Source organism: Schistocerca gregaria, chromosome 2, assembly GCF_023897955.1.
Source record: "Schistocerca gregaria isolate iqSchGreg1 chromosome 2, iqSchGreg1.2, whole genome shotgun sequence".
NCBI classification, from domain to species: domain Eukaryota; kingdom Metazoa; phylum Arthropoda; class Insecta; order Orthoptera; family Acrididae; genus Schistocerca; species Schistocerca gregaria.
The window spans coordinates 592,571,230-592,597,128 of record NC_064921.1 but is presented as its reverse complement, the minus strand read 5'-3'; the positions used below and the strand labels follow the sequence as shown (position 1 = coordinate 592,597,128).

At 39.8% G+C, this 25,899-nt stretch overlaps 1 protein-coding gene across 3 annotated transcripts in view; it reads right to left on the bottom strand.

Annotated features, from left to right (window-relative positions):
- Positions 1-25,899, bottom strand: part of LOC126334371 (protein IMPACT-like) — a 72,458-nt gene that overhangs the window by 30,373 nt on the left and 16,186 nt on the right. For all 3 annotated transcript variants that reach the window (XM_049996829.1, XM_049996830.1, XM_049996828.1), the window contains exons 3-4: positions 23,631-23,879; positions 23,386-23,545 (exon numbers count right to left, since the gene is read on the bottom strand). In XM_049996829.1, coding sequence (XP_049852786.1) covers positions 23,386-23,545; positions 23,631-23,879 — 409 coding nt within the window. The remainder of the gene's footprint in view (positions 1-23,385; positions 23,546-23,630; positions 23,880-25,899) is intronic.

Sequence of the window (25,899 nt, the reverse complement as noted above, 5' to 3'; positions counted from 1 at the left end):
ATTTTGAAAATGTCTCCTTAGTTTACACACAAAAGTGCAGCATGTGGCTTTCACACAGACTTGCCCTTTATTTTGAGTGATGATTTCAGGTTTTCTTTGAATGTCTGCCTCCTATCAGAGGGATTGGGAGGGAACTCGTGTGTCACGTGGTTATCTCCTTCGCAGTGTGGTTCTTAAGGTCACACACATATAATTTGAATTAATTACCATTCACTTTTGTTTACTTTACTTACTTACGCATTTCAAGTTTTCATATTTTTATTTATTTGTTATGACTGTTCCTTTGAATTGATATAGTCTTACTCAATTTTATGTATTAATCTAATCCAGCACATCAAGGAAGGATATGGAACAAAGCAGATTGCAGGGGTTGCTTATGACATTGTGAATCATAATAAACTAGCACGAAACTGCATACAACAACTAAGGACTACCACAGTTTGTTCAGTGTGTGCTGGAGAATAGGTGATTTTTGATCACTGTAAATAACAGAAAGAACAGATAGAGAATGTAGAAAAATTGTCTTCCCCAAATAAATGTGCTGGCTCTGATATTATATTATATACATACCAATGGTCAATCTGTCAACACTTGAACCGAGTTCTTCGCGTATGCAGATGAAACAGCTGCTGCTGCTCAAGGAGGAACAAATGAAGAAGCAGAATCCAACCCGTCATCTCCAGTCAAATAACTCCTATCTACTAGACACCAAGTACTTGAAACTCAATACAGTTGAAACTCAAGTGTGTGCATCATTCCACCTATGCGAGAAGGAAGCTGAACTTCACCTGGACAGGGCCTAATAGAAATGACTGTGTTCACTCCAGCACCCTCTACACATCTGCTCTTGCTCTGTGTCTCTCTGATGCAGAGTATGCCACTTCAGTCTGGAGGAACTCTGCACCTGTTAATCAAACTGATGTGGCTCTCCATGAGACCAGCCACATATTCATAGGATGCCTAAGGGCAGCACCAGTCAATAAAATATTCCCACTCATAAGAGTAGCACCTTCAGATGTAGGAAGACAGATAGCAGCAGTGACTGAAAAGAAAAATCAAGAAACAAATTCAAGGCATTCATTGTTTGGAACTTATGCTTATCCATCTTGATTGAAATCCTGGGAAAGCTTCCTCCTTACAGCAGCACAAATTTCAACTTCAGCAGAAGCCTGCCAAACTGATCTGTGGAGAATAAAGTTCCCTGGAGGATTATGTACAGCAAAAGAGAAACTATCATCAGGTTGCCATCTCCAATAGAGCACCCGGAAGACCCTCAACAGACTCAGAACAGGAGTGACAATGTGAAAAATTAATTTGAAGAACTGGATTATTAGTGATTAACTTTTTGAATGTGTGGCAACAAAGGACTCGGAACACTCATTGGTTTTCAGTAATCTGAGTGAACTCTATGACACGGAAGACTTGTTTTTAACTGCTGGACTCACAAAGCATGAAATACTCCCTATCCTTAATATTAGATTGCAGTTTTGGGATTATATTGTGTTTAAGTGCTTTTGGACTCTGATGGGTAGATAGATAGATAAAGCCTGGTGAGTAGACTTTCACTTAAATATCATACTTAGACCTTACAAGTGTCAACAATATAATATACACCTGCAGACAGTTAATTCAGATTGTATTTTCAACTGGACTGCATCGGAAGGGAATGTATCTCACACAACAAAAGAAATTAATCAACAAATCCAAGAGCACACATTATTGTTTGCTCTCTCTCTCCTAAACTCTAATTTCATAAGTGTATCGTCTTTCTCTGGCTTTCTTTCACCAAAGACCTAAACAAGAAAAGATTAAAAGAAGACAAAAGAGTATAAATTCTGTTCCCAATGCTTCAAATTCAATACTGATATCTCATGTCATTGCTGACATGTCACTCTTGTTTGTGATCACTCTTGTGTTATCATCTGACTCTGAAGTGAAAATTTTATGGTGAGAACCTGTTCCACACTTGAACTAAGAGTCATAGCTATACATAAACTAGCAGGAAATGGAAAATAAACACATTGAAGTAAAAATTCAGCATGAAACCAGACGTAATTCATATATTATCAAATTAATACGCTGTACTTAAATGGGTATTATGGTTTAGGCAGACTGGGCCATGTACTGTCCCTGACACACTCAATAGAAGAGAGGCCTGTTAATGTGCATAGGCATCATTCTGCTGGAAGATTACATCTCCTGCTTATAGGAATTGAAGAGAAAGGACTGGATGATCACTTAGTCATTCTGCAGTGATTGGAATATACACTAAGAAGATAAAAGTCACAGGATATCAATATGCACATATATAGATGGCAGTAGTATTGTGTACATGAGGTATAAAAGGGCAATGCATTGGTGGAGCTGTCATCTGTACTCAGGTGATTCATGCGTAAAGGTTACCAACGTGATTATGTCCACATGACGGGAATTAATAGACTTTGAACATGGAATGGTAGTTGGAGCTAGACGGATGGACACTCCATTTAGCAAAACTATTAGGGAGTTAAGTATTCCAAGATCCACAATGTCAAGAGCATTCTGAGAATGCCAAGTTTCGAGCCATTACCTCTCATCGAGGACAATGCAGTGGCCGATGGCCTTCGCTTAACGGCCAAGAGCAGTGCCATCTGCATAGAGTTGTCAGTGCTAACAGATGAGCAACACTGTGTGAAATAACTGCAGAAATCAATTTGGGACATATGACAAATGTATCTGTTAGGATAGGTGGGAAAATTTGGTGTTAATGGGCTATGGCAGAAGATGACAAATGCGAGGGCCCTTGCTAACAGCATGACATCACCTGCAGCACCTCTCCTGGGCTTGTGCTTCTATCAGTTGAATCCTACATGGCTGGAAAACTGTGACCTGGTCAGATGAGTCCCAGTTTCAGTTGGTAAGGGCTGATGGTAGGATTCGAGTGCGACACAGGCCCCACGAAGCCGTGGACTCAAGTTGTCAACAAGGCTCTGTGCGAGCTGTTGGTGGCTCCATAATGGTGTAGGCTTTGTTTAAACAGCATAGTCTGGGTCCTCTGGTCCAACTGAAGCAATCGCTCACTGGAAATGGTTATGTGATTCTTGAGTTTCTCCCGGAGTATTTGATAATCAAAATATCCACGGGTGTACTGCCGGTGTATAGTGTCCAACAGGCACAATATTTCGGCGATCAAACATGTCGCCATCATCAGGTGAACTGACGGACTGAGCTCCTGTGAACGCGGCAGCATGGAGATCCGTACGCTATGGCTGTTCAGGGGGAACTGGGTTCGGTCGCGGCGGCGGCCGATTTAAATACCCTCCGCCCGCGGCGCGCTCCCTCCGACGTCCGCGCCCCGCGCCACCGTAGCGCGGTGGAACAGATTGCGACGGCGTCTGAGATGACGTCGGTGTGATGACTCTGTCCGCAGTGGTCATCACAACTATGCGTTTGCTCGATTTACTCTTGATTAACCCAATCGCTGGTTCCCAAGCCTTGCTAAGATTATAGCCACAGTCACGGTTTATGAGGTCATCACTGGTGCGAATTTCGATGGCCTCCCTAACAACGCTGTCCCAGTATCTCGACGTCTGTACCAGAATCCTCATGCGGTCATACTCCATAGCGCGATTTTCCAACAAACAATGTTCAGCGACCGCCGACTTGCTTGGATACATCAGTCGAGTGTGCCTCTGGTGTTCACGGCATCGATCCTCGACGGTACGCATCGTCTGACCAATATACGACTTGCCACATTGACACGGAATCTGGTACACGCCGGCCTTCCTCAAACCGAGGTCATCTTTGGCGCTTCCAACCAGTGCACGAGTTTTATTCGGAGGACAAAATACAGTTCCGACCCGGTGTTTCTTCAGAATGCGGGCGATTTTCCCCGAGAGTGCGCCTGTGTATGGAATAAATGCAGTGCCTACCTCCTCCCTTGTGACTTCATCCATCTCAAGAGGTTGTGATGCAGTGGTTGGGCGGAGAGCACGTTGGATCTGCCACTCTGAGTACCCATTTTTTCGAAATACAGTTCTCAGATGTTCCAATTCCTGGGGTAGACTCTCTGTGTCAGAGATAGTGCGCACCCTATGTACAAGAGTTTTAAGTACCCCATTCCTCTGTGAAGGGTGGTGGCAGCTGTCTGCGTGCATCAGTGTGTGTTGTCTTTTGATACACCCCATGACCTAGGGTGCCGTCAGCCCTTCTCCTGACCAAGACGTCAAGGAAAGGTAATTTACCATCCGTTTCAGTCTCCATAGTGAATTTGATGTTGAGGTGTAAGGAGTTTAGATGTGTAAGGAAGTCAAGGAGTTTATCCATACCATGTAGCCAGATGACGAACGTGTCGTCCACGTAACTGAAAAAGCAAGTAGGTTTCCATTCGGATGACGACAGGGCTTACTCCTCGAAGTTCTCCATGTACAAATTCGCTACCACCGGTGAGAGTGGGCTACCCATGGCGACTCCTTCCGTTTGTTTGTAGTATTCTCCATTAAAAAGAAAATACGTGGAAGTCAGGACATGCCTAAAAAGTTCAGTGGTATTCTCGTCAAACCTCTGACCAATCAACTCTAGCGACTCTCGCAGGGGTACCCTCGTAAACAAGGAAACGACGTCAAAACTCACCATGATATCTGACTCATCCAACCTGAAGCTATCAAGGTGTTTAACAAAATCCACAGAATTACGGATGTGATGAGGGCATTTACCCACATAAGGACTTAATATTCCCGTCAGGTATTTGGCCAACTAGACTGATGTATCCGAGCAAGTCGGCGGTCGCTGAACATTGTTTGTCGGAAAATCACGCTATGGAGTATGACCGCACGAGGATTCTGGTACAGACGTCGAGATACTGGGACAGCAGACGTCGAGATACTGGGACAGTGTTGTTAGGGAGGCCATCGAAATTCGCACCAGTGACGACCTCATAAACCGTGACTGTGACTATAATCTTAGCAAGGCTTGGGAACCAGCGATTGGGTTAATCAAGAGTAAATCGAGCAAACGCATAGTTGTGACGACCATGGCGGACAGAGCCATCACACCGACGTCATCTCAGACGCCGTCGCAATCTGTTCCACCGCGCTACGGTGGCGTGGGGCGCGGACGGCGGAGGGAGCGCGCCGTGGGCGGAGGGTATTTAAATCGGCCGCCGCCGCAACCGAACCCAGTTCCCCCTGAGCAGCCATAGCGTTAGGATCTCCGTGCCGGCTAGACTTATGAACACACTCAACTACCACCATCAAACTGTGTGCCTCATCAGTAGTCATCAGCTCAATCTGAAGTCCCATATTAACTCGCCTCACAGCGCTGTCAAGAGAACACTGATTATAACATCAGAACAACTCTTCAAAGCGAATGTTAATGGTCCAGCTTTGAGTTGCAACCCTGTCCAGGTCACCGCCTCTACTAGACTGTTCCAACCAACCCCATGGGACAAGGGCACTCACAGGCAGGCAAGGTAATGTGAGCTATGCACCAGACAGGCCTGTTAAATACATTCTGCTGGAACCTGCTAAACGAATGAAGTGCTGATTCTGCATATGAGGGGGGACCCAAAAATAACAGGAATTTCTTTCTAGAAAGCATATACTACATTGTTTTCAAATACAGCCTTAATCTCCTTCGAAGTACTCTCCATTAGCATTAATACACTAGTCCAAACGTTCATTCCAGTGTTCGAAGCACCTTTTAAATTCATCCTCTTTGATACCTGCTAGCACTTTCATGGCATTGCGTTTTACGTCTTCCACATTCACAAAACGCTTCCCTCTCAAGTCTCTTTTCATCCTCGGGAATAGGAAGAAGTTCGAAGGTGCTAAATCAGGCGAATAGGGTGCATGGATCAAGGTAGTCGTCTTTGTTGAGGCCAAAAACTGGTAGAATGCTGAGAGCTCTGTGCGCGGTAGCGTTGTCATGATGCAGGAACCACACACCAGAATCCCACAAAGCCGGATGTTTTCACGACAAACTTCTGCGAAGCCATTTCATAACCTCCAAATAGAATTGTAGGTGTACTGTCTGGTTTACAGGGGCAAATTCAGAGTGTACGATCCCTTTGAAGTCAAAAAAACAGAACAACATCGTTTTCACATTCGATTTCACTTGTCAAGCTTTTTATGGTCGAGGTGGGCCAGGTGACTTCCATTGTGATGACTGTTGTTTACTTTCTGGATCGTATCCATAGTACAATGACTCATCACCTGTAATGATTTTGTTGAAAAAATGTGGATCATTTTTGAATGCGTCCTTCATTTCGAGACAGGCTTGAACGCGACAATCCCTTTGATCTCCGGTAAGAAGCTTCGGTACGAATTTTGCTGCCACTCTTCGCACCCCAAATAGATGGTCAAGATGCACTGAATTGAGCTCCAGGGCAACCCAGACAAGTTCTCGAGTTGGTCGATTGTCTTGCGTTGATCTTCATTGACGAGATCACAGATTTTGTCGATGTTGTCTGTGCTTCAAGCAGTTGAAGGTCGACCGGAATGGGACTGATCTTCAACCACCATTTCTCCCTTTTTAAACCAAGAAAACCATTCGTACACTTGTATTTTACTAAGAGCATGGTCTTTGTAGGTTGCCTGAATCATCGCAAAAGTTTCTGCTCCGTTCTTGCCGAGCAAGAAAAAAAACATCACTGCCACATGTTGTTCGTAAGAACTAGCCATTTCCTCGTGTCATGTCTGCACTGTACACACACTCAAAGAACTGCCAAAGAAACCACACTTCTCACTGCTGGGTGATGGCGTGTGGCAGAATGACTCAGCAGAGCTCCTACTACAACCCTCTGGTGGCGCAACCTACTACTACAAGTACACGATGTGCAGCATTAGAGTCCGGTTACTTTTGGGTCCCCCCTTGTACATGCAGGTTGCTTGGCCACCTCTGCCTCTGTGCATTCGACCACTGGAGTAGAGTCGTGTATGCTACAGTTCAGTTGCTGACTACTCACACATAGCCATCTGTCCACTCCCACACACCTGTTCCTGCACCTGCCTGGCTACTCAATATGAAAGAGCCTAGCCTGTGTCATAAGCCCAGACCCTGCCAAGACTGTTCTCAGACCCTCCCACTGTCACTACCTGATCCTCTTTAACAAAATCCTTACACAAAGCTCCTCAGTTTTCTGACACTTTATTATACCAGCAAATGGTTTAAAAAAGCTAGTAACTAATGCAACTACAGGCCCATGACTGCTGCCTAGAAGCAGAATTCTCTTCTTCTTAATTTTCCTACTTATATTTGGCTTCCTAAAAATGTTGGGTTCTTCTGCATATTACCAACTCTTACACCCACTCCACAAGACTGACAGCTGATAACAACACCTGTTTTCAATATTAAAATGAAACTACTGGAGCACATTCCTTTCTAATGGCCATACTGCCTACTGCCAGTTTTCACTTCTCCTTCTCCACCCTCTGCCTCCATAGTCTCTCCAGTTCACACTTCCTATCATTTAACTGTGCCTGAAGGACACATGTTAGTCTACCAAGAAGCAAAAAGACTGAGTTGTATTGAAAAAAAAATACACTATGAACCCACCATGATGACAGAATAATAGCCATTCTTACTGCAAATCACTTTCAATTGGAATAGGAAACATGAGAAGCAAAATAACATTTATGCAACATATATCTGAAAATTGTTTACAAAGTAACCCCTCCCACACACCATAATATGGCTGCTGATGGAGGAGTATAAATGCAATGTTCACAGTTGTATACTGTTCCACGTGCCACCAACAGACTCCAGAAGTGTACAGGCAATGCGGGCTATGGCTCCCTCACATATTTCATGGCTATGTTCTCTATGACCCTCTCTGATATATTTTCCAGTCTCCACTGTGAAACAGTCACTTATGTTAAGGAAGAATCTGTTCTCATAACCAAACACAACTGTGTCTTTTTGCTAAATCATTGGAGGTGAGCTGCATAATGAAGGTATGAGAGACCATGTAAATGAATGGGAATGGAAATTTGTAATAAATTAAAATGTAACAAGTTAACGCAGATGAACTTATGCCCACCTAAAAGAAAACTATATGAGGCACTGACACTGAAATGTTATTACTCAGTAGGTGAATTCATGCAGGACAAACTGGATATTTGAGGTAGATACAATGTGTTACATATTCCAAGAAATATCCTTACAGTGTAATTATTTATTTTAGTGCTAGTATTCATTAGTGTAAAAATCATTGTAACTGTATTATAAATTTTTGACATGTCTCCTGTATGCAAATCAAATGGATTGGAAATGTACGTCATGAGACAAATAAAACACAACTCCTCAAAAAAGTCAACAAGTACCTTTCCTAATGAGGTGCTGACACATACTGGCCATAAACTGTGCTGCTGGCAGCACACAATTAGTAATGACTGCTGCTAGAACAATTAGGCTTGTCCAGGTTTAAATCAGCATATTGTTGTTTTCCAAAACTCTGACTACTACCATATAAAGCTACCTTGGATCTGTAGCACTAGCAATGATACACAACTGACACCTCATGTTCCATATGTAGGACAGTTCTTTGAAAAGACAATTTTTTCCATAAAATGTGCTGATCAATGTCGTTCTGGCATACTTGACCAAGTTTACCTACCTAGTACAATTTCTCACAACAAGTCATTCTTTCAACAAGTCAAATACAGTTGTTATGGAGCAAAGTGTTATGCTCAGGACAAAATTCCTACCCAGTCACAGTTTGAAATTTTGAATTATTGCTTTAGCTCCATCTACTAGTGGGCACATGCAGATAAGGTGTTTTTATTTAATGTATTTGCAAGTCTCTATTTTTCCCATTCCACCAGAGTATTTTTTTATGGTGGTTCACACTACTACACACAAGTATTTGATTTCTGATTTGACTTTTTTCTAAGAAATACTGGATTTAGATGAGCTACTGGATATAATTAAATAAAATCTGATGGACAAAATGTATCTTTAAAGATGCCTTCCATTTGCAACATCTAAAAAGAAGAGTTGAAACATTGTAGCTAAGAGAACTTTGAATGCCACACTGCTTGAAATGGACCACTGTCCTGACTTCAAAATTAGTACACTCTTCACACAGGTTTGAAGTTCCTGTTTTATTTTAACTAACCAATATTTCCATTCTCCTATTTTCATGACTTTTGAACGAAACTGAATCTTTGATAATTTTGTTGTAGCCTTTATTATACTGTTAGATGGTAGTCTCTCCAATGTAGAGTTTACAGATAAAGTTCCATATATAATATTTAAGAGAATATCTTAATCTTTCATGTGAGTTAATTCATTTAGATGGTTACTGGTAACATTAAATTAGTCATCACTGAAGCTGCTTTTGAAAACAATTGACCTCAGCTCTTATTGTTGGGTCATATTCTTTATACAAGTAAAGCAAACCAATTTTCTTATTACACAAAATAACTTAAAAGATGCATAAGTTCTCATAACATTTGAGTTTGCTGAAAATTATTTATTTGTGCTTCAAAGTTCTGTCCTACCAGTGGACTGCCAGGCAGACATCTATTTTTATGTCTTCATTTCTGCTTGTACAAAATGTGACATAGTGGCATTTAATGTTTCCCAAGCAAAACTGATCTCAGTATCAAAGAAAATTTGCATAACAAAAAAAAAAAAAATGTTCAGAAAAGTAGAAAAAATGTTTTCAACACACACAATCTCCACAAGGCTGCTGGAGAACTGCACCATAAGTGCTCCCAGGATTTCTGCAGTAAAATGATACATATCACTGGACACAGCATGTCTCCAAGTTATATTGGCAAGACATTGTTGTACTGGGAGGGGGGAGGGGGGGAGGACTGGCATGTCAGAACATGTAGCAGAATCATCTTCTCCATACTGTGGCAATGAATCAGCTTATGCCAGTATATAGGCAACCCAATGAACATATTTCCACAGCTAGTTGCTGTCACACGTTCTGGGAAATTCATGTCAGCAACTTAGATGAATTCACTCAACTGGTTGTGTTTGCCACATCACACATAGGGCCCATATTGAGAACCTGTAATGTGACTCTAAAACTTGTGGAGATGTTCTATCCACTGGTACATGTGTATTTTCTTGTGTGTCTCTTAGTTTTTGTGCTGTTGCTTTCAAACCCAGAAGGTACTTACGTATAACCCTTGTATTTTTCCACAGCAAATGATAAAATTGTATGTGATGCACTTGGGGCCATTACCAAAAGACTTGGTACTAAAGCAAATTTACAAAGACCATCTAAAAATCAAATTGTGACACCCAGGAGCTGTATGAGTTTGGTGAAGAAACCACTCCTGACATCCATTCTGAATTATGTGAAACAGAGGAGTACTAGCAAAGTGAAATAAGGGTATTGCCTCAGTTCAGTAATTCTAAAATCATCAAAGGAACTCATAAACTACACTCTCTCAATCCAGTATCTGAATTCAAGGATGCAGTTGCCCTATATTGGCCAGTAGTGCTCGTTCTCAAAGTTGGTGCTCACTTGAATGTCTTACTGGTATATACTATATAATTAATAACAATGTAATTCAATTCTTAATACACCTAATAACTTGACTTGGATTTTGAAGGACAGTACTGGTTTCAAAGTTTGTTACTAAAATCACTTACCTCATGTAATCTAATATTATAGGGTTACAAGATGGCAGCAGGTATATAGGTTGTGGCAAAATGCTCTGCATTTAATGTCTATTTTATCAGTACTCAGTGTCTTTTGTGCTGTGATAACGTGATAAAAGGAATTCAAATATGCCCAACATTGCAGAAAGGGCATCATTCCAAATGTTTCACACAGGCAAATAATGAGAAAATAAGGTATGATTGTGGACTAAAATGTAACGGTCATGAATCAGCAGTACAAATGTACATCGAAGGTGTGGAATTTTCTGTGACAGAATCACTCCTCAGTGAATTAAAGGATGCCAAAAATTACGTCATGGTGCTTGAAGATTCACTAAGGGAAATTACTGAAACTCCTGTGATGTCAAAAACTGATGAACTGTTTCAGATCATGTGCTGCCAAGCAATAAATATGACAATTTGATCCCAAATATAACTAATTCAAAGATTAGTACGAACAGAAATATAAAAGTGGAGGTAAATAATAAACACTAGAGCAACATAGAAAGAAAACAATCACAAACGTCACTAGATGCAGTCATTGAGCCTTCATTTATTCCACCTAAGGCAAATAAGATGAAAGCAATTAGAGGTAACAAGACATCTCTATGTAAGGAATTGATGAAAAATTGTGAAATCTGTATATATTTTTACAGTCTTGACAGAGGAATCACAAACATTTTGCAAAATTGTCAGTGAGTAAGCACCACGAGTTTTGTTAAACCAGGATCTCCTACATGTGAAATCAATAAGAACTGCTCCAATAACAAATGGTGCACAATATTAATAGGAAGTGCCAATGACATTCATAAAATGATTTCAAAAGAGTGACAAGCTGTATTAAAAATCTGTCTAGCTTTTCAGAACACATTCTTCCAACACAGAGCACATGGACCACAAACTTTTGCATGGTATGCATCTTAATGGGAGGGGAAAAACTGTTATTTGTAAAAAGAATCATGGGAATTATGAAGAGTACACAATTTACATCTAGTCCAGCTGCCATTCCTCAATCTCAGACAATCCCAACAGTTCCAGAAAGTGCTAATCATGTTCACATAAAGTGCAATGAAGTGTCTCAAGCCTTAGAAACACCATCAGAGATTTCCTCTTGGAATGACAGCACACAAACAGTGACATCACCAGACACCTCTCAAGGAATATGTATCAGGAAAAGTTATACTGGCATTCTGAAGACAGCAGCAACAGTTCCAACCTCTCCTATGGAAATGAATACACAAGAAGCAGCACCAGCAGCAGTGTCCAATGAGGTGAGCAGAAGGAAAAAAGTGCCTCCTTCCGATGTGAGTGATTTTTTAGTAGAAAGCAGACCAAGTAAGAACACAAGATATAAAGTCAGGATGTTATCTGAGGCAAGTGGTTCATCAAAAATGATAAAAGTAGTAGTAATAAGCAAAACAAAACCAGCTTTCTCCCAGTTCATATAACACATCATAATGTTCAACCTCTAAGAAACAAATTACAAGAACTAGAAATAATACTAGACTCTGATCTAAAAGTTGATGTTATCTGCATAATGGAGCACTGGCTAAAAAAAACAGCAAAACAGATACTGTAAATATAGCTGGTTTTCTCCTAGGTAGTTCATTCTTCAGATCTCATTATAAACATGGTGGGACAGCTGTCTTTGCAAAGGAGAATCTAAGGTGGAAAGAAATCCGTATATCTTCTGGTTTGATTAAGGGAAATGTATTTGAAATGGCAGCTATCAAACTTACTGACCTCCACCTTACCATTGTAGCTGTATACAGGTCACCTAAGTGGCGACTTTGAGAACTTCCTGGGTAAATTTGAAATGATGTTAAATAGTGCATGTTTCTATGCACAGATGTCACTTTATCCACTTGCTGGGATACTCTGTACTGGCGCATTCTAGTGCTCTTACCACAGCTTGCAAGCCAACCATGGGAAGGCATTTTGTGTGTTAAACATTTAAAATACTGTCACAGTTTACTCATTGACACATCTACTTTTATGTTAACAGTTTAACCCAGTAAGACAAGTAATACAATTAACAACTGTGGGTTTTTATTAAGACAGCTTGACTGACAGCACGTAAATACGTGTAATGTTTTTGATCTAGCATTTAAGAAAGAGAGCACTTAGCGACTTCCAATGAACCTTATTCACGATTTCAAATAACATTAAACTAATGCAAGGTTTCCTATAACTAATTCTCGGTGCCCTCAGTTACACCTACATAATTTCTGTCTCATTGACCTCTGAACAGAATGATAACCGCAGACCTCTCGATGATCACCTATTTCAAAACCATTATTGCTATATCTTTCATGAGCTCTGTCTGAAATCTGCATAATAACCGACAATTAGATGAATGTTATGTTTTATCTACTTCAACTGACAATAATTTTTAATTATGAAAGGAATAAATCCAAACACGTTTATCATGGTCATGAGAAATGATATAGTTAATATCAGGCACAAAAGCACAGCTCATTGCCAAATGCAAGCAGTTGTGAAGATTTTCATCACTTATGCTTGATCGAAACCTTGATTTATTCATTTTCATCACCGAGAAAAATCTTTCACAAACATATGTTAACCCGAACATGGACGTAACTCTTGCGGCTTCTCAGTGCAGGCATGGAAATTCTTGTTGTGAAAAATGTTCATAGAATTCTTTTGTACTTTGCACTGCAAAGAACTTGTCCTTCAGTCTTGTATTGCACTGTAGGTCAATCAGTTCCATCTGTAGATCATTTGGAGCATCTTCAACTGACAACGAGAACGGTCGAGCAAAGAAGCGAATGGCAGCACACAAACTCGTTACATCTGCAAATCATGCTCAAAACCTGTTCCTTAATTTTTACAATTATTGACACCTATTCTTGAAATCTAGCACTTTCATGGACCAGCCCAAGAATCGGGAAATGTGCAGTGTTTTTTGTCAATAGCTGGCTCTCCCAAAGCTCAAGCTTCCTTTCAAAGGCATTTACTTTTTCCAGCATGTCAGAAATTAAATTATTTTCACCTTGCAAACTGACGTTCAGGCTGTTCATGTGAGATGTAACGTCCATGAGAAATGCAAGGTCTTATATCCGACAAGCGTCTTCCAACATAGGTTCACTTTTTCCCTTCTCATGTAAGAATGTTACTATGACCAAACGCAAATCAAAAATTACCTCAACTGAGCCAGTGTACTTCGGTATAGTAAGGTACGTCGTCGTACTCCGCTCCTAATTCCTCCAGGAACTGCCAAAACTGGCAATGTGTAAGCCCATGTGTCTTCATATGGTTTACAGTACGCACAACAATTTGCATGACATTTGCTAATGTTACTGATTTTGCGCAAAGTGCCTCTCGATGCAGAATGCAGTGAATTCCATACATCTCATCTGTGCGCCCTAGCATTTTGCGCATCCGTGCTATGAGCCCTCTCTGATGGCCTTGCATTGATGGTGCTCCATCTGTCATCACTGAGACTAACTGATTCCAGTCCATATTGACACCATCAATTGCTTGCTCGACAGATTGGAGTAAGTCCGGACCTGTAGTAGTCCCTTTCAAAGGTACTAAGTCCAAAATGTCCTCTGTTACACAAAGTGCGTTATCAACACCTCGTATGTATATCACACCTGGGCTGTATCTGTAAGATCTGTTGCTTCATTGAGCGCAACAGAGAAAGCAACAAAGTCCTTAGCCTTATTTATTAACTGCCTGTGCACATTGCTGGCCATAGCACTGATACGTTTTGTCACTGTTTGTTTGGATAGACTGATTTCTTGAAACCTGCTAACATTCGTGCGACACACAAGTTCTGCAGCATCAATCAGACACCCTTTCACAATCTCCCCTTTGAAAAAGGGTTTCCCAGATTGTGCAATTCTTAATGCGGTTTTAAAACTTGCTCACAGTGAAGATTTTGTGTGGTTGCCATTCTGGAAAATTGAAAACAGTACATTGTACAGTAAAATAGACATAAATGTAAAACAAGAAACTAAGAGTTCAAGAAGTATCAGTTACTTTGACTTACAGTAAAATCGAGTTGATGTGTCTCATCCATTTTCTTAAGGACATTTAATTTTGCTTGCCGTTCTTCACTGTTGAGTACCCTACACTCGTCTTTGTGATATGTATTGTAGTGTCTCTGAATTGAAAACTTATGCTGGCTGCCTATTATTTGGTGGCACAGCAAACACTGTGAGTTTTCACCAATAGCTACAAAAAAGAATTGCAGTTCCCATTTATTTTTAAATGACTGAGAACATAGATCTCCTGTCCTATGCTTTTTCACAGTACCTGCCATTTCTCAGTACTTCTCTGTTAAGTTACCGTCACCAGGGGTAAAAGAGACTGGGTATGTCGCGCTCTTGCTTGTACCACATAAACAGGGAAGTGGAGCCGCCGTCGTTCATTTAGGACACATGTCTAATAACGGATGTCGCTGTCACACATGCGCAGCTCTTCTGCGCGTCTGGACACTGTGCAGTGTTTGGCTGGCCCTGGGCTACAGTGATCATGAGTCTCTGTTGCTAACATTGGTGTTATGAATAGAGAAAATATCACCCATCAAAATAATTGAGTGCAGGGATCTCAGTGATGGTAATATAGCAAACTTTTGCCACCTATTAGGACAGGAAACATGGGATGAAGTGTTCAACGAAACATATGTAAATAGAATGTTTTATAACTTTCATGGGACATATCAATACTATTTTGACATAGCCTTCCCAACCTTTCCACTTAAGCAACATAAATTATAAGCTGTCAGAAACAAAAATTGGATCCCTATAGGTATATAATCTCCAGTCTAAAGGAATGATTTCTGCGTTCATACAAAAAACAAATTATAATATCATTAGAGATTCAAAATTATATCAAATAGTACAGTAGGACCTACAACAAAGTTATTAAAGATGCAAAAAAGGGGTAATGATGAATACATCTGCAAATCAGAAAACAAGCCACAGGCCATGTGGAACATCATTCATTCTGAAACAGGCACCAAGCCAGTGACAAAGAGCTTTAGCCTAAGCTGGAAAATGGACAAATATCTGAAGTCACTGCAGTAGTTAATACATTCTGTAAGTACTTTAGCAAAACAGCATATGGTATCATCCAAAATAACTTTCAAACTCTTATTATGCACCACATTGAAAACCACAACCCCCACCCTGTGGGTCTATATTTCTCAAACAGGCCACACACAACAAGCTCATACTGGCAACTAGATCATTAAAGAAACCTTCATGTGTTTATGATGATATTCAATACTATGTTATAAACCATTGTAGAACCTCTGAAGCATATTAGTAATCACTCCCTCTCCACTGGTACATTTCCAAATCTCCTTAAGATTGCGAAGGTAACACCCTTGCACAAAAAGGAAGCAACAGACAATGTTAACAATTGCAGGCCTGTAGCTCAGCTTAGTGACTTCAAAGATCTTTCAGAAGCTCTTTTACAATAGAGTGATAGACTTTATTAACAAAAAGTCATCAGTACGGTTTCAGGCGATCAAGATCCACAACCACAGCAATCTACAAATTCCTATCATGATAGCTATAGATGAAAAGGAAATGACTACTAGAATCTTCTTGGACTTATCCAAAGCATTTGATATAATAGATCATACTATTCTATTGTATAAATTGAAAAGAAAGGGAATTAGAGATACTCCAAATGAGTGGGTTAGGTCATATCATACTAATAGACAACAAAAAATTGTTCTTAAACAGGATAATATTACTGAAAACATTGTAAGAACAACAAAATATGCATCAGAAAAAGCTACAATGAATTTGACATGATACAAGGGTCAACATTAGGTCAAAGCCTGTTTTTTTGTTTATAGATGACCTGAATGAAACTGCCCACACCAAATAAAACACTTTATTTGCTCATGATGTCAGTATTTTGATTAAGAGTTATACCGAAAAGACGTCCAGACATCTAAACACACTTCATAGCTGGAGCTAAAAAACTGGTTTTAAAGAAATAAACTTACCAAAAACACCAAAAAAACAGCACCCACAAACTTTCATATATCCTACCCTAAGCAACAAAATGACCACATACTGAAAATAAGAAACAAAAGTTTAAAATTGGCTGATGATGTGAAGCTCCTAGGAATATATCTTCACAGTGACCTAAAATGGAACATACATATTAAAACTGTCATCGATCTGTTACATGCTACGGATAATGAACACAAGCTGTAACAAAGAACTGGTAATACAGTCATATCGCACACATTTCCAGTCAGCAATCAGATATGGAATAATAATCTGAGGGAATGCACCTTGCAATCAACACATAATCAAAACCCAAAAATGTGCTATCAAAATCACATGCAATGTAAATAAACAAGATTCGTGTCATCCTTCCTTACAACAACATCAGTCTCAGTTACCTACTATCAATAGTTTTGAAGTTAACATACATTTTTGTTTCATTACACACTCAGATCAATGAGAAATTTTCATTTTGTGAACTCTGAGGAAGAAATTATCTATCCAGCAAGAGAGTTTGAAATTTTATATATTTATGCGTTTAATAAACACAAAACAAAATATCTGACACCAATAGGTTCAAACCTTTGGTAGGTTTGATATGGACTGAACTCATAGTTACTGGGAGAAAAAAAAAAGAATAAAAAAAAGAGAGGTGGTGCTTTTCCAGGATTAGAATTGAAATATTGAAATTTTTAAGTTTATTCATAGTTTGGTGGTATTTTGTTATCAGTTTTCAGTGTCTCCAGAGAGTTGTGAGTGTGAATTCCTTTTGATAGAGCTTTCTCAATGATTTCAATCCCAAAGTGACATAGTGCATTGGTGTATGCCGCATAGGTTTATGACAAAGGAGGCAAATGTGACAAGTGTAATTGAACTTTCCAGTACCAATACTATTTTCATAATTTTTGAGGAAAAACGATGTTGGTACAGACTGATGACATAGCATACTGCTTTATCTGTAATGTAAAGGAAAGAAGATTAAAAGTTTAATGTCTCTTGACAGTGAAGTCATACAGAATGAACACAAATTTGGATTGGACTGCAATGGAAAACATACCAGCTGTGCACTTACAGAAGTATTCCAAGCATTTGCTTTAATCGTTTTTGGGAAATACCAGAAAACCCAACTGGAATGGCCAGTTGGGATATTGCAACCCTACTCCTTCCTAAGCGTAGTCCAAACTCCTTTAACCACCAAACCACCTGTTTAATTGTGCGAGAAAGGATCAAAAAGTAATGAGAATTTTTTTTAATTTTGTGGGCTTTGTACATCAGATTTTAAATTGTTTTTATCTTGTTGGTACACATGTTCCTGATATATCTTTCAATTTTCAGCTGTTTTGAGTATTTAGTTTATTGTCGACAGTCAAAAGGTTACACACGTTTTGAAGTACTCGGTAAATTTTTACTTTTGAAAAGGATGGATCAAAGAATTTGCATGAAGTTTTGCTTGAAAAATTGAATAAAGTGAAGCACTACATTCAAACTGTTGACTTCGGCTTTTGGCAAATCTGCTATCAGTAAGACAAGAGTTTACGAGTGGTATAAACATTTCGAACAAGGTTGAGAAGACATTGTAGACGATGACCGCCCTTAGACACCCTAGCGCATCAAGTATTGATGACAGTGTGGAGGAAATAATTAAATTGGTTCTGGTGGATTACCGAATTACAATCAGAGAGGTTACTGATGATGTCAGCATATCTTTTCGCTAATGTCAACAATTTTTTTAGACTTTTGGGCACAAAACATGTAGAAACCCTAACTTTGTTCCAAAATTGTTGAATTTTGACCAAAAGTGACATCACGCAGACGTTTATCAGGAGTTACTGAATGAAGCTGACAATGACCCAGAACTTCCAAACATAGATATTGGGTATAACATCAAAACCATGGCTCAATTGTCCCAATGAAAACTGCCTGAAGAACCAAGACTGAAAAAAATTTTTCAAGTTTGATCACATGTGAAGATTTTTCTCACTCTTTTCTTTGATTACAGTGGGGTACTGCACAATGAGTTCCTACCTTATGATTGTACGGTCAATAAGGAACACTGTTTATGTGAAACAAGCCAAAGAAAATGACCAGAATTGTGGCAAAACCACTTGTGGAAATTGCATCATGATAATGCTCCCACTCACACTTCATTGCTTGTTCATGACTTTTTTGGGAAAAAAACAAAACCTTATGTTGGCTCAGCGACCTTATTTACTGGCCATGGTCTCCTGCGACTTTTTTTCTATTCCTGAGGCTGAAGAGAACCATGAAAGGATTTCGTTTTGCCAACATTGATGAGATGAAAACAGAATCACTGATGGAGCTGAACACTGTAATAAAAAATGGGTTCCAGAAGTGGTTCCAAGAGTGGAAAAAGTGCTGCACAAGTGTATTATATCTCAAGGGGATAACTTTGAAGGGGAAAAAGTTGATGTTGATGAATAAATAAAAATTCTTTACGAAAATACAAACATTCCCATTACTTTTTGATCACACCTCATATGTAGTGTAGTCACAAGATCATTATCTACTTAATGTACCATTCTCTGACCAATCTACATGGATACAAAAGACATCCCATGATGGAATGTATTTCTATGCACCTTTCATTTAGGTTAAAAAAAGGTTTCTGCTAGGTGATTATTATGAATCAATTCCTGCACACAAAGTGCACACAATAGGTCTCATTGTCGCATTATGGAAAGACATCTCCAATGATATGTGAGCTTAGGTTGGCACTAATTTTGATTTGTTCTATAGTTTCTGTGTGGCCTACAGGTTCCACTTCTGCAACTTTTCCAAGTGATTAATGGCATTATTATTATTATACTGGACTCCTACCCATATTAGATACAGGCTCCCAGGTAGATGCTATTTTCCTTGGCTTCTGGAAGGCGTTCAATACAGTTCCGCACTGTCGCCTGATAAACAAAGTAAGAGCCTACGGAATATCAGATCAGCTGTGTGGCTGGATTGAAGAGTTTTTAGCAAACAGAACACAGCATGTTGTTATCAATGGAGAGATGTCTACAGGCGTTAAAGTAACCTCTGGCGTGCCACAGGGGAGTGTTATGGGACCATTGCTTTTCACAATATATATAAATGACCTAGTAGATAGTGTCGGAAGTTCCATGCGGCTTTTCGCGGATGATGCTGTAGTATACAGAGAAGTTGCAGCATTAGAAAATTGTAGCGAAATGCAGGACGATTTGCAGCGGATAGGCACTTGGTGCAGGGAGTGGCAACTGACCGTTAACATAGACAAATGCAATGTATTGCGAATACATAGAAGGAAGGATCCTTTATTGTATGATTATATGATAGCGGAACAAACACTGGTAGCAGTTACTTCTGTAAAATATCTGGGAGTATGCGTGCGGAACGATTTGAAGTGGAATGATCATATAAAATTAATTGTTGGTAAGGCGAGTACCAGGTTGAGATTCATTGGGAGAGTCCTTAGAAAATGTAGTCCATCAACAAAGGAGGTGGCTTACAAAACACTCGTTCAACCTATACTTGAGTATTGCTCATCAGTATGGGATCCGTACCAGATCGGGTTGACGGAGGAGATAGAGAATATCCAAAGAAGAGCGGCGCGTTTCGTCACAGGGTTATTTGATAACCGTGATAGTGTTACGGATATGTTTAGCAAACTCAAGTGGCAGACTCTGCAAGAGAGGTGCTCTGCATCACGGTGTAGCTTGCTCGCCAGGTTTTGAGAGGGTGTGTTTCTGGATGAGGTATCAAAGATATTGCTTCCCCCTACTTATACCTCCTGAGGAGATCACGAACGTAAAATTAGAGAGATTCGAGCGAGCATGGAGGCTTTCAGACAGTCGTTCTTCCCGCGAACCGTACGCGACTGAAACTGAAAAGGGGAGTAATGACAGTGGCACGTAAAGTGCCCTCCGCCACACACTGTTGGGTGGCTTGCGGAGAATAAATGTAGATGTAGATGTAAAGTCTGAATCCCTGTGCATCCATCCACAACTACATTCTGCACCGATTGCCTTAATCCCTTCTGATTAATGCTAGGATTATTTAAAAACTTGCTTCCTTTGCCCATCCTTCTCCATCTGACCTGGTGCTCTATCTTCAATGAACTCGGCAGTGATGAGACAACTTCAAACTCATTTTTCCTCACACAAGAGTGCTATTCAACATGTATCTTCCTTTGATGACTGTTAACAATATCAAAACATTCTAACACACTCAGAGTCTACATTCTATTAAAACATCTCATTGGAAATGCTCTTACCGCTCTCCCAACCACACTTGCAGGTTCTGTTCAGACTAACTGTAGAGTACAGTACAGAGCATAAATTAGATGACCACATTATGTACTTGGATTAAAATAGCTTTTTGATTGACTTTTAAGCTAGTAGACTTCTAGGGATCAGCTTGTAGCCATTCATTGTTCTTTATCAAGTGCCATGTAAGCCATGTAGGCTGACACTGGTTTGCTGCATAATTGTAGAACATATTCTGAGTTTCAATACAATAAATTTCATAGAGACCAAAAAGTACAATAAATTTCATAGAGACCAAAAAGCTTAAGTCCATGAATGAGCATGGTTGTAGAAAGTGTCACTAGTGTGAAACTTGGCTTGCATTCTTCCCACATGATATACTCCAAACTATGGATGAAGGGCAACAGGCAACACGCAAGTCTTATGCAGATGCTTCGAAACTCAAGCAGGAATCACTGGAAGGAAGACCACATACTATTCGAGGAACACTACTGAGAAAATTTAGATAATCAGTATTTGAAGCTGACTGCAGACTTTCAAAAAGCATCTGACATGTTACCCCACTGCAGACTGTTAATGGAGGTATAGAGGTACGGAATAGGTTCCCATATATATGAGTGGCTGGAACACTTCTTAAGTAATGGAACCCAGTATGTTGTCCATGATGGCGAGTATTCATCAGAGACAAGGTTATCCTCAGGAGTGAACCAGGGAAGTGTGATAGGATCACTATTATTTTCTACATACATAAATGATCTGGCAGACAGGGTGGGCAACAGTCCGCAGCTGTTTGCTGATGATCCTGTGGTGTATGGGAAGTTGTCAAGGATGAGTTACTGTAGGATGATAGAAGAAGACTTACACAATATTTCTAGTTGGTGTGAATGGCAGCTGACAGTAAATGTAGAAAAATTTAAGTTAATGCAAACGAGTAGGAGAAATAAGTCCATAATGTTCAGATACAGTGTTAATAGTGTCCTGCTTGATACAGTCACATTGTTTAAATATCTGGGTGTAATGTTACAAAGCAATATGAAATGGAAAAAGCATTTGAGGATTGTAGTAGGTAAGGTGAATGGTCAGTTTTTGTTTCTTGGGAGAATTTTAGGGAAGTGTGGTTCATCTGTAAAGGAGACTACATATAGGACGATAGAGCGACCTATTCTTGAATCCTGCTTGAGTGTTTGCAATCCACACCAAGTCAGATTAAAGGAAGACATAGAAGCAATTCAGAGCCAAGCTGCTAGAATTGTTACCTGTAGGTTCAAACCACATGCAAATGTAAGGAGATGCTTTGGGAACTCAAATGACAATCGCCATAGGGAAGGTAACATTCTTTTCGAGGAACACTATTGAGAAAATTTAGAGAACCGGCATTTGAAACTGACTGCAGAATGATTCTACTGCCACCAACATATATTTCATGTCAGGACAACAAAAATAACATATGAGAAATCAGGATTCATATGGAGGCATATAGACAGTCATTTTTCCCTTGCTCTATCTGTGAGTGCAACAGGAAAGGAAACAACTAGTAGTTGTACATGGTATCCTCTGCCACCCTCTGTGCGGTGGCTTGGGGAGTATGTATGTAAATGTAGATATATACAGTTCTTTGTTAAACATAGCTGGCTGCATGCCAGCAATATGGCAATCAAGAGGTTATTTTATTCAAGCTACAAAACAGTTCCTGAGGTCAAATGAGTGAAGTAATGCAGTTGTTAAGACACTAGACTTTCATCCACAGGGAATTAGCTTACAATCATGACTTAAATTTACCTAAATGAGTTCACAAAACACTAGGATGGTTCCTTAGGTAAGATCAGGACAGATTTTTTTCCTTGTTTCTCTTTAAATAGCATAAGTGTCCCAACTCTAATGACTTGCCTACTGATGAGAAGTAAAACTATAACCTTTTTTCGAAACAGGTACAGAAGATATATTCAGTGGGAGCATCAAATAAAAAGTTAGCTATGAAAAGAGGGAAACTGGCAGAAAAGCAGATGTGCTTAGGTATATATGACATATATAGAAGGAACAATTACATAATGATTAATAAGTGATTACATAACTACAATGTTCACAGTAAACTAGCAAAAATGCTCAGTTAAGTGGTGCTACTACAGAAGCAGTTAACTGTTAATTATCTTGAGACTACATAAAAGGATAGGCAACAGAAAAAGAATGGGATGCGGCAGAAGAGTCAGCCAAGTGTCATATACACGCATATACTGAGACACAGAATCCACATTAAGAGGAATAGGATACTAAATATAACACAGAAACTGGAGATTGGGAACTAAAATGCACATCAAAACGAAAAATCAAAGAAACGGTGCACGCAGATAGATTTTTAGTAGTGAGGGTGTGAAACTATAATGTGTATTTTGACAAGTAAAATGATATAAAACTCTTTTCTGATACCTTAAGTGGTCTGATAAAATATGACATGTTCATTGGTATGTTTTACTCACATTGATTTTTTTTTCTCAATTGCTAATGACAGCATTTTTATTTACAAATGTAACAAAGTTTCATACCTGCAATAGATGAAGCAGCCTTCCTCCAGCATGTGTTTCACCATCATCCTCGCAATCCTGCAGAAACGATTTTGTATCATCTTTGAAAATTCGATAGGCATACATGTTGTGAGTTGCATTAGCTATTTTCTTATTTTCATATAGCTTTTGTAAAATTGCCCTGTATGAAGATGAAAAATGAAAGAGGCATGAAAGCAATACACAACGCTTCATATTTCTACGAGGATTTTATTGCTCTTTCTTACTTGACTTGTTCTGCATAGAACACTGGTGCAGCATGGCCTTGAAAGACACTTTTTCGATCAGTGATTGTCTCTCCATGTGTTATTTGTGGTAGTTCAAATTCATATTCCTGCTGTTCACAGGTGACTGATGAGAATGCAGCACTGTCAATGCCAAAATCTTCAGTACCCTTATCTAATGGCAAAAAATCTTGAACCAACTCCCTTACTTTTTCAACCCATTCATATATCACTGTTTGTCCACACTGTAATCTAGAATGAGAAGATAAAGCACTAAAGACACAAACTTAATGTACTGGTATGCACTTAAAAACTAAAACTAATCAGGCCTGCTTGTGCCTTACAAAAACTAAAATAATTGTTAGCAGTCTTCCACGGCAATGTACGGTTAGGTTAAAAATGATGCTGATCCCATTTTCATAAAGTAATGCTATGGTGAAAGAAAAGATAAGCAAAACAAGCACAAGAAATATTCCATTTTGCTTCCAATAACAGTAAAGCAATTTTCCACACAGCATGAACAGCAACTATACGCTAAATAAAATTATTTGTCAGTTGACATGTTTCCCAGGCAACTGGTGTGTTGCTACAATAACTGTCAGCTGCCCTGCTTCACACAAATTGCTAATAGTACATAGTTTCCATAAGATACTAAGAGCACTGTTTGGAAGAATTCAGTACCATGTTACACACATCAAAAAAAGTTTTGCATCACCTCGGTTCCAGAACTTGTACAGAAAATTGGAATAGAGATCAGCATAAACATCATTTCTGTCCTTTTTATTTCTCATGAAAACCACACATTGCATGTTGTACCACCACACAGCAAGACCTTCAGAGGTGGCTGTCCAGATTGCTGGACACAGCGGTTCCTCTAATACCCAGTAGAACATCATCTTGCATTGATGCATGCCTGTATTCGTCATGGCATACTATTCACAAGTTCATCAAGGCACTGTGGTCCAGATTGTCCCACTCCTCAATGGTGATTCAGCGCAAATCCCTCAGAGTGGTTGGTGAGTCATCTCATCCATAAACAGTCCTTTTCAATCTATTCCAGGCATATTTGATAGGGCTCATGTCTGGGGGACATGCTGTCTACTCTAGTCAAGCGATGCCGTTATCCTGAAGGAAGTCATTCACACAGTTGTACACAATGGGGACGCAAATTGTCATACATGAAGACAAATGCCTCGCCAATATGCTGCTGATACTGTTGCACTATTGGTCGGAGGATGGAATTCGTGTATTTTAACAGCTGTTACTGCACCTTCCATGACCACCAGCAGCATACGTGGCCCCACATAATGCCACCCCAAAACATCAGGGAACCTCCAAATTGCTGCCCTCGTTGGACAGTGTGTCTAAGGCGTTCCGCCTGACCGGGTTGCCTCCAAACATGTCTCTGAAGATTGTCTGGTTGAAGGCATATGCAACACTCATTGGTGATGAGAACATGGCACCAATCCTGTGGTCCATTCAGCATGTTGTTGGGCCCATCTGTACCACACTGCATGGTGTTGTGGTTGCAAAGATGTACCTCACCATGGATGTCACGAGTGAAGTTGCGCATCATGCAGCCTATTGGGCACAGTTTGAGTCACAACATCACGTCCTGTAGCTGCACAAAAAGCATTATTCAACATGGTGGCATTGCTGTCAGGGTTCCTCCAAGCCATAACCTGTAGGTAGCCGTCATCCACTGCAGTAGTAACTTTTGGGCATCCTGAGCAAGGCATGTCATCGACAGTTCCTGTCTATCTCTGTATCTCTTCCATGTCCAAACACTGCTTTGGTTCTCTCCACGACGCCTGGACACTTACCTTGTTGAGAGCCTTTACCGGCACAAAGTATCCATGTGGACGCAATTGAACTGCAGTATTGACCATCTAGGCATGGTTTAACTAGACAACACAAGGCGTGTACCTCCTACCTGGTGGGATGACTGGAAGTGATCAGCTATTGGACCCCCTCCGTCTAATAGGTGATGCTCATGAATGGTTGTTTACGTCTTTGGGCAGGTTTAGTGACATCTCTGAACAGTAAAAGGGACTGTCTGTGATACAATATCCACAGTCAAAGCCTGTCTTCAGGAGTTCTGGGAACTGTGGTGATGCAAAACATTTCTTTGATGTATATATAAGATATCAAGTAAGTAGCAACTTAAATCAGGGTAGCTGAAAAAATTATAAAATAATACATCATCTATTAGGTTGGTGCATAAGTTCATGGCATTTTTGTTTTGCATGTTGGAATTCCGGTTGCTATGGGT